This window comes from Nelusetta ayraudi, unplaced genomic scaffold (genome assembly GCF_046127955.1).
Source record: "Nelusetta ayraudi isolate G7.1 ecotype Tasmania unplaced genomic scaffold, CSIRO-AGI_Nayr_v1 ptg000126l, whole genome shotgun sequence".
Lineage (NCBI taxonomy): Eukaryota > Metazoa > Chordata > Actinopteri > Tetraodontiformes > Monacanthidae > Nelusetta > Nelusetta ayraudi.
Window position 1 is genome coordinate 42501 of NW_027466176.1, and position 10000 is coordinate 52500.

Consider the following 10000-nt stretch of genomic DNA (forward strand, 5'->3'; position numbering starts at 1 on the left):
GGGAGGCCTGCAGGGCCGGGTGGGAGGAGAAGGCCTCCAGACCTGGAGGAGGAGGAGGAAGAGGAGGTGATGGAGATGAAGGTGGAGGAAGAAGACGAGGAGGAAGAGAAAGAGGAGGTGATGGAGATGAGGAGGAAGAGAAAGAAGAGGAGGTGATGGAGATAAAGGTGGAGGAAGAAGAGGAGGTGATGGAGATGAAGGTGGAGGAAGAAGAGAAGGAGGAACAGGAGGAAGAGGAGGAGGAAGAGAAAGAGGAGGTGAAGGTGGAGGAAGAAGTGGAGGAGGAACAGGAGGAAGAGGAGGAGGAAGAGAGAGAGAGTGGAGGTGAAGGAGGAGGAGGAAGAGAAAGAGGAGGTGAAGGAGGAGGTGGAAGAAGAAGAGGAGGAGGAGGAGGACGACTCCTGTCTCATTGGTGACTTTGTGTCTTCACCTGCCAGTTGAACAATTGTGGCCTGAAAGGGTAAAGACAGGAAGTCCTGGTGCAGCTCCAGCAGAGAGGTCACAGAGGTCACGGCAGAGAAGCCATAGTCCACGTAGTACACCTGGATGTGATAGGCAGAAGAAGGAGGAGGAGAAGAAACTTCCATTACTAGAACTGGAATCAGACGGACTAGAATTTCAAGTCTATTTTTCTCCTTCATTCCCACCTTGACGCCGTCCGGAACCAGAAGCTCCACCACCTGGACCCGGGCCAGCTCGTCCCCCTGCTCCGTCCTGACGGCCACCAGCTGGCCAATCACAGGTCTGGACAGGAGGAGGTGGGCGGATCCTTGGCTGTAGAAGCAGCGCATGTTCTCCTCCATGGCCTCCTGGGCGCTGGAGAAGTTCTCACCCACATACCTGCACGCACGCACGCACGCACGCACGCAAAATTCAATTTTGATTTAAAATGGATTCATGGCCCAGCCCTTCTGTGGATGTTCTTCTCTGCAGTGCTCTGTGCTCCTCACCTGATGGTGACGGCCACACTGCCCTGGGTCTCAGTCACCAGCACCGAGGGGTACTGGTCCAGAGGGAGCACCAGAGGGGGAGGAGTCACTGGACTCACCAGCGCCACCCCGGACGGAACAGAGGGACCTCGGCAGAGGCCGTCAGTCTGAGCGTTGGAGGCCTGTGGGTGGGCTGCTCCTGCTCCTGCTCCTGTTCCACTACTGCAATAGTACAGGATGGCCTGGAAAACAGGAAGGAAAGAATAACTCAGAAAAAACGAAAAGAAAAAAAAAATATATATTTTTTTTATACGTTATTATTATTATTATTATTATTATTATTATTATTATTATTATTATTATAATTAACTAGTGATAATATTCCTTTAATGAACGTGCAACTATTCAAGCCCGGGCCTTGGAGCAGCAAGAAAAAGTATCGACTGCAGACAGTCAACAGTCTGCAAGAATACCAGCAGGGAATTCTGGGATGTGTAGTACTAGCGGTGCAGACGGCTCTGCAGAGCACTGTGGACATCTTGGCCAGTCCAGTAGAGTCCTGCCTTCCCCCAGTGCCAGCTGGGAGGCTCCAGCAGCTCAGCAGGAAGCAGGTGTTGACAGTGGATGCATGGATGTTGCAGGGAGAAACCAGGAGGAGTTTGTTTCCATGCAGTTGACGAGTGAGAGTGTGACGTTTGGGTTTTTTTAGTTTGTAAAGGTGCAGTTCTGTAATCCCAGAACCCCTCAAACGCAGTGCGTGCCTCACCTTGTGCTTGTCGTGGGGCATGGGGTACTCCACCCGGCAGAAGTCCATGAGGAGCGCCAGGTCGTCCAGGAGGTGCTGGGGGAAGGCCACCTTGTAGGTGTCAGAGAAGAGCTTGGGCAGCGCCGGGGCCCACAGGCCGTGGCTGTACTTCACCAGCAGGTCTCTGACCTTCACACGGCTCTCCTGCTCCTCGGGGCTGGAGGGGGCCGGGCTGGAGGAGGCGGGGCTGGAGGGGGCGGAGCTGGAGGGGGCAGGGCTGGAGGGGGCGGAGCTGGAGGGGGCTGGGGCTGGAGGGGGCGGAGCTGGAGGGGGCCGGGCTGGAGGGGGCCGGGCTGGAGGGGGCGGGGCTGGCCTTCAGACAGGGCCAGGTGTCTTGATGGGCTTGGACGGGTGGAGGTTGCGAGGGTGCGGTGTTAGCGGCTGGAGGATGACAGCGCCCCCTGTGGTCGAGGGCGGCGGCAGTCTTCTCACAGGCCGGGGCCGGAGAGCGCGGCCCACCAGGGGGCGCTGCAACAGGCTGCCGAGGAGACAACGATTTGAGCCCAGCCAGAGGGCTGCGGGGGGCAACCTGCGGTTTAGGGACCTGGAGAGGGGACAGCCTGGTGGTGGTGGGGGGCGGGGCCGAGGGAGCTACTGGGGAGGTGGGGGTGGGGGGGGGTGTCGGAGGGGCGGAGCTGGGAAGGGGGGGGTAGATGAGGCGGTCGGATCGGCCGCTGGACGGCTTCTCCACCTGAGGGGGTCAGAGAGAGGAGGGAGGGAGGGATCGAAGAAGGAAGGATGGGAGGAAGGGAGGGAAGGTGGAAGGGAGGAAGGAAGGGAGGGAGGAAGGAAGGGAGAGAGGAGGGGTGGAGGGAGCGAGGAAGGAGAGGAGGGAGGGAGGAAGGGAGGGAGGAAGGAAGGAAGGAAGGAAGGAAGGGAGGGAGGGAGGGAGGGAGGGAGGAGAAGGGAGGAAAGGAGGAAGGATGGGAGGAAGGGAGTGAGGGAGAGTGGAAGGAAGGGAGGAAGGAAGGAAGGGAGGAGGGGAGGGAGGAAGGGAGAGAGGAAGGGAGGGAGGAAGGGAGAGAGGAAGGAAGGAAGGAAGGGAGGGAGGGAGAGAGGAAGGGAGGGATGTTAGTGTTGGAGAGAAACGTGGTGCATTTCACTTGCAGGATGCAATTCAATCCTTTCAAACATGGAAGAGGGGAAAAGGATAAAAACAGAATCACTGTGCGCCAGATGTATGTAAAATTGTTCAATGAAAAGAAATAACAATGTATCATCAATAAGAATAACAATAATGATGGTATCAAGAGAGAGCAGCGACGCCCACTCACCATGCAGACGTGCGTCCAGGTGTCCAGCTCTGCCAGGGCCTGCGGGTGGAGCTGCTGAGCAAACATCTCCCCGTAGAGCTGCGACAGCTTGGACATCCACAAGCCAAAGCGGTACTTCTGCAGCAGCTGGCCCAGTCTGGCCTGCAGCTGCTGCACACTGTACACCCCCGGCTGCAGCAGGAGCAGGAGGAGAGGAGAGGAGAAGCACCGGGGTCAAACACTACCAGGCTGGTGGCTTACAAGCAGCAACACTCAGCTGACTCTTCTAGCTGGCAATATAACTGCCAGTAGGGGGGGGGGGGGTCAAGAAGGTGTGAGAAAGAAAGAAAGAAAGAAAGAAAGAGAAAAAGAAAGAAAGAAAGAAAGAGAGAAGGAAAGAAAAAAGGCAGAAAGAAAGAAAAAGAAAGAGGGAAAGAAAGAAATTTAAAAAAAGGAAAAAAGAAGGAAAGAAAGAAAAAGGAAGCAAAGTAAGAATGAAAGAAAGAAAAAGAAAGAAAGAAAAAAGAAGGAAAGAAAGAAAAAAGGAAGGAAAGAAAGAAGGAAAGACAGAAAGAAAGAAAAAAAGAAGGAAGGAAAGAAAGAAGGTGAGAGAGATGAGAAGCAGGCCTGAAGGTCGGAGGTCGGAGGTCACCTCAGCCAGGCTGGGACGGGAGGCTGGTGGAGGAGGCGTCTCTGCAGGAGAGAAGAGGAGGTGTGGAGGGAGGTGAAACAATGCATCTGGTCAAGGCGCACTAACAGAAGCCCTCCTCCAGAGGGAGCCAGGCGGTCACCATGTGGTCTTTTACCTGCGACTGTCCGCTGGCCAGCACAGCTCTCCTGGCTCCTGTGGGTCACATGACAGACAGTGAGTGTGTAGCCAGTTACAGCTTGCTACTCTGCTGCCGAGTCCCTGCTCGTTCAACCTCACCTGCACTGAGCAGCTGCTCCGCGCCGCTCCACGGGGTTCAACCTGAGGCCGTGGTTCCTGGCAGGACGGCAGCTTGTTCGGCTGTGGTGTGAAGCGCCGGAGACAGATTAGAAACATGCACTCGCAAATCGAAACATGAATGTTCCAAGAGGGTGCGAGGCCCAGACACGGTCCCAGTCTTCCTCGGCGTGCGGGAGGAAGACTTGGTTGAAACACACGTTTGGCACCTGGATGGCCGTCAGCCAGACGAGGATTGGGGCCACAAGTTGAGAAAAAAATATATATTACAGCAGATTTTATTTTTTTATTGAAGAGCTCATTTGGAGTTTTCATTTTCATTTTCAAGTTGAAATTTTGCGAATAAAGTCAACATTTTGTGAAAAAACTCGACACAAACTGATGAAGCCAGTTAGCCACAGTTAGCCACAGTTAGCAGTAAACTGCAGTCAATTTTATTCACAAAATGTTGTCTTTTTTTGAACATCAACTTTATTCTTGAAATTTTGACTTTAATCTCGAAATTGGAAACTTTGAAAAAAAAATATATATATATTTTTATATTTTATATTTTATATTATATATTTATATATATATATATGTATATATATATATATATATATATATCTTCATTTTTTCTCTTCTTTCCGTGTGTGAGCTTCACCTGCCGACTCCTGCACCACACACACTCTGATAGCTGCCCTGCGGCACGAAGCGCCGTGTCGTCCAGTAGGGGGCAGCAGAGGGTTGACGGAGAGACAACCTCGAGGCCACTGAAACAAACACACCAAAAAATGCAAAACCTTTAGGTGGCGAGATGACACACACACACACACACACACACACACACACACACACACACACACACACACACACACACACACACACACACACACACACACACACACACACACCGTTGAGCATGTAGGGGTCGGAGCGCTTGAACCTCATCTTGCAGTTGACCAGCTGTGATTGGCCGGACTTCTTGGAGCTCTTCTGCTTGGCCACCAGCTCGGCGATGTGGGCGGTCTCTTTGCACACGGCGGCGAAGCAGCGGAACTGCAGGAGGGTGGTAGGAGTGGGGGGGCCTGCACCATTAATCCTCATTAATGCACAAATAAATAAATAAATAATTACGGGGGATCTCCATTCATACTCGCAGCAATCTCAAATCTCATTGGCCCCTGATTTGTCCAATTTTTGTTTCACATTCAGGACATCAGCTGCACGAAAACCAAGCGCTCCTACTTTCTCACTCAAAGCAAATGACGAGGCAACAATGTAGGCAGATAGACGGACAGATAGATAGATAGAAAAAAATAGATAGATAGATAGATAGATAGATGGATGAATGGATGGATACATAGATAGATAGATAGTAAGGCTGTGCCATTAATCGATTTTAGACTAAAATCTGATTATTATTTTTTTAAGTTAAGTCAATTTATTTATCTATTTATTTATTTATTTATTTATTTATTTTTAAAAAAGGAAAATCAGAAAATGTAATGCAATGATTCCGGGCAGTGCACCTCAAGCCTGCCGCAGAAAAAGACATTAGAACAAACAAATCTAAAGCGACATCGAGGATTTGAAGAGGCCAGGCCGCCTCACCTCGCCCATGCGGCAGTCCAGGCGCACCACGGAGGGGATGCTGCGCAGGTAGTCCTCCAGCCTGGAGAAGCCCAGCACCTTGAGCGGGATGAAGTCTCCGCACAGCGAGCGGAACTCGGCCTGCAGGCGGCTCGTGGCCACGCCCTCCTTGCTGGACTGCAGCACCGAACGCAGCATCTTCTTGATGGACTCGCCGTCAGAGATCATGCTGGGTGGTGATGATTACCACGCGCTGGGTGAAGGTGACGGTGGAGGAGGAGGTGGAGGAGGATATAAGAGGGGGGGGTGACATTCATCATTAAGTGCTTGGAAACTGCAATGCAATTTAAGAACATAGAACAATTGGTGGCCTTTACAATCAGTTCATTTCTAAATCAATCTAACGGAACCTCGGCAATTACTGGAAAAATCGCATTTGACATAAATCACTTTTTTCCCCCCCCAACATGGACGTATTTATAGAATTTCTATGAATAGAATTCATGCAAACGTTCAACTAAAGATTTGTAAAAAAAAAATAAAAAATAAATAAAAAAAAAATATATATATATACATACATACATATATACATATATATATATATATATACACATACATACATATATATATACATATATATATATATATATATATATACATACATACATATATATATATATATATATACATACATACATATATATATACATATATATACATACATATATATATATATATATATATATATATATATATATACATACATATATATATATATATACATATATATATATATATATACATATATATATATATACATATATATATATACATACATATATATATACATACATATATACATACATATATACATACATACATATATACATACATATATATACATACATATATATATACATATATATACATACATATATATATACATACATATATATATACATACATATATATATACATACATATATATATACATACATATATATATATATACATATATATATATATATATATATATATATATATATATATATATATATATATATATATGATGTCTTTGAAGTCAGAAGGCAGTAATATTACTTTTTTTAAAAAATCTAAAAATTTTAAATTATCAAAGAGAAAACAGAAATAAAGACAAAAAAAAATTAAACTACGGATTTCGATAAAACACCAAGCGTGTCGAAATAAACCGAAATGTGATTTAAAAAAAAAAAATAATAACCGCTGAGAAATCCAAATGAAACAGTTTTCGTGACAGTGAAACAGTCATTCAATGGCGGCCGCTAACTTCGGTTGGGTTTTGCAGGTTACTGAAGTTTTTTTTAAATGTGTCAAGTCTTCTTTTTCTGCAACATAGCAGCGCAGCATTAATGACGCGTCATATTTGCTCGACGACAAATGATGACGCGTTTAATGTCCAATCCACACACGCGAAAACCACGTCAATGAAACATTATTTCGAAGGTGAAAAGTGTAACTGATGGACATTTAAGCTGATTTATCCTGGTTCTAACCGCACGTCGGAGGGACTTGTTTAGCATAAATATCTGCTAAGATGCTAATTGAGGCGGGTAGAGTGTCGGAAAGCATGGCGGGGGTGTCGCGCTCACCTGGGAACCTTCAGCCGCAGCTTCGGGCGGAAGAAAAAGAAAGGTGGCGCCCAAACAGTTCAAGAGGTCAACGGCGTCTCTAGAACGTTCCCTCTATTAAAAAAAAAAACCAAACAAACAAAAAAAACAAAGCGAAGGAAAAATCTGAGAGACTTCGGTGAAAGTGTGGACGCTAATCTTTCTGGGAAGTGGCGTTCTGAGGGCTGCTTGGCACTTTAGAGCTCCGCTCCATCAGACGTCGTCCAACTTCTTCTTCTTCTTCTTCTTCTTCTTCTTCTCCTCCTCCTCACTGTTGGGTTTTCAGCGAGGCTTGTTACGCCCACAACTCCGCACAGACGCCCCCTAGCGGATTTCAACGATGTGTCCGAAATCACCGTGACTTCCAGGGAGAGAGAGCAATGTTGGAGGACCTCCTCACTTCCTGTTCCAGAAAATGACGAAAATTACATTTTTTTTTAAATTTATACATACATGTATATATATATATATATATATATATATATATATATATATATATATACATATATATATATATATATTTTTTTATATATGTGTGTGTGTGTGTGTGTGTATATATATAATTTATTTATGAATTCACTCTTTGCTGTCGTCAGGTGTTGGTGGACTCAAACGCACGACAACCACTGATGCAGCTCAAGAGGTTTATTGAAGAGTCGAGGTCGGGGGCAGTCCAGGGTCGGGAACCAGTGCAGGCGGTGAGAGAGGCAGGCGAGATCGGCGTCGGGGGACGGGCGGAGGTCGACGACAGCGACAGGGTCCAGACGGGGCAGACGAGGAACGTAGACAGAGCTGAGCGGGGTCGTTACCGGGGAGTCGGTCCGAGGACGAGACGGGCTGTTGTCAACCGGGGAACACAAAGGAGCACGACAAGGAGACAGGCGCTGGACTACTGGTGCAAAGCAAAACAGATAATCTGGCAACCGGGGGGGAACGCGGGAGACTGGTTAATAAAGGCGGTGCAGATCAAAGGCGAAGATTGTTGGCTATCAAGAAGATAATAGGGGAAGATTGTTGGCCATCAATATCAAAGGGGCGTTGGCTTGGAGACCGTGACAGCTGTTTATGCTGTTGTACCATGCAAATCTCCCCAATGTGGGAGACAGTAAATAAAGGCATTCTTCTTCTTCTTCTTCTTCTTCTTCTTCTTCTTCTTCTTGTGAAAACTTTCAAACCCACTGTGGCCCACCAGTCCAACACTTTCCCCCTCCCCCCCGCCCCCCACCAGTGAGATCTAACCACATGGGTCACAGGTCACATGTGGAGGAGAGGGAGAGTCACAGCAGGCAAGTGTTGTTCTTAAGAAATCACATGAGTGCAAGCAAAGTGTTTCTGTTGTTGTTTTTTTTATCAGTCGTCTTCATCTTGATGACCGGCCTGGAGGGGGGTTTTCAAAGCTGTCAATGGACCCCCCCTGTCCCCCACTTCGGTGCCGCGTCTGCTCACCTCATGTTGCAAAAACAAATTCTATGCAACGCAACAAAACACGCAGGTAAGTACCCAAACAATGAGAATTTTCCAGTAAAAGTTGTTTTATTTTGGCAATTTAATGAAAGCCACACATTTTTATTGAGCCGTTCCATGTCAAGCAGTTCCCTGTTGTCACTTTGCTGATGAAGATTTTCAGCTTATTAAAACCACAAAGCCACAAACTCAGAAAATTACTATAAAATTTGAGTTGTTTTTTTTTTTAAGCTGATCAGCAAAATCCAAAGAAATAAAAACTTGAAATATATTGATTTGCATATTATTCCTTTCTATAATTATGTCACATTCACCTTTTAAGTTGAGTTGCAGAAATACATCAACCTCTTCAGGAGATTCTAATGTTCTGGGTAGAACCTGTACAAAACACACGCACACAGAGCTGCATGTCATTACAAACTAACTCATTAAAAAAAAACCAACCACACGCGGTTCAACAGTCTTCAGACGGTACGACTTCGATCTCCGGCATCCCCCCGCTGCTCCGTGCTCGCAATGCCACGTTGCAAGCCTTGAGCGCCGCCTGCTGGGCCGTCTGCGAGGAGAGGTTGTGCTTCCTGAGGAGGATGAGCCGAGGGTTCTTCAGCAGCGTGTACACAAGCCTCCAGCGCCTGCTGGCCGGGCCGCTCACCGCCGGGCCGCTCACCGCCGGGTCTTCAGGAACAGCAAGAGCACAAGAATCAACAATCTGGCCTCGGGAGAACTGCGTAGTTCACCACCAGATGGCGCCCCAACCAAAAGACCACATGAGCGGCAGGCCCGTTCTAAAAGTAGCATGACTCAGTGGGCTGTGTCTCAAAATTGAATGTTAGTCTGTTGCTATTCTTTTGGTTCAGCACACTTTTTGTATTGACACACATTTATATAGATAGGACACGACAAAGTCTTATGAAATAAAATTATGTGTGTGTGTGTGTGTGTGTGTGTGTGTGTGTCTTTCAATATGACTCTGCGATGAACTGGGGTCTTTGCCCTATGACAGCTGGGAGAGACCCCTGCAAGGATGGAGCAGGTATTGAAAAAGGATGGATGGATGGACGGGTGGACGGATGGATGGACGGGTGGATGGATGGACGGGTGGATGGATGGGTGGATGGATGGACATGTGGGTGGATGGACAGGTGGATGGATGGACAGGTGGATGGATGGACGGGTGGATGGATGGACAGGTGGGTGGATGGACGGGTGGATGGATGGATGGACGGGTGGATGGATAGGTGGGTGGATGGATGGGTGGATGGACAGGTGGGTGGGTGGATGGGTGGATGGACAGGTGGGTGGATGGACGGGTGGATGGATGGATGGGTGGAGGGACAGGTGGGTGGATGGACGGGTGGATGGATGGATGGATGGATGGATTG

General features: G+C 47.6%; 2 protein-coding genes across 2 annotated transcripts in view; both read right to left on the bottom strand.

Moving 5' to 3' along the window:
* The window catches only part of LOC142904267 (tudor domain-containing protein 7B-like), a 14456-nt gene extending 7211 nt beyond the window's left edge, over positions 1-7245 (bottom strand). Inside the window, exons 1-14 of the mRNA XM_076050240.1 lie at positions 7137-7245; positions 5527-5758; positions 4827-4971; positions 4577-4685; positions 3916-3996; positions 3794-3831; positions 3640-3725; positions 3009-3179; positions 2009-2425; positions 1696-1902; positions 951-1171; positions 648-840; positions 431-542; positions 1-42 (exon numbers count right to left, since the gene is read on the bottom strand). The exon at positions 1-42 is cut by the window's left edge and continues 170 nt beyond it. Coding sequence (XP_075906355.1) covers positions 1-42; positions 431-542; positions 648-840; positions 951-1171; positions 1696-1902; positions 2009-2425; positions 3009-3179; positions 3640-3725; positions 3794-3831; positions 3916-3996; positions 4577-4685; positions 4827-4971; positions 5527-5733 — 2029 coding nt within the window. The 5' untranslated portion in view covers positions 5734-5758; positions 7137-7245. The remainder of the gene's footprint in view (positions 43-430; positions 543-647; positions 841-950; positions 1172-1695; positions 1903-2008; positions 2426-3008; positions 3180-3639; positions 3726-3793; positions 3832-3915; positions 3997-4576; positions 4686-4826; positions 4972-5526; positions 5759-7136) is intronic.
* A 1769-nt stretch (positions 7246-9014) lies between these two features.
* The window catches only part of stra6l (STRA6-like), a 12271-nt gene continuing 11285 nt past the window's right edge, over positions 9015-10000 (bottom strand). Inside the window, exon 18 of the mRNA XM_076050244.1 lies at positions 9015-9293. Within this exon, the coding sequence (XP_075906359.1) occupies positions 9073-9293 (221 nt within the window). The 3' untranslated portion in view covers positions 9015-9072. The remainder of the gene's footprint in view (positions 9294-10000) is intronic.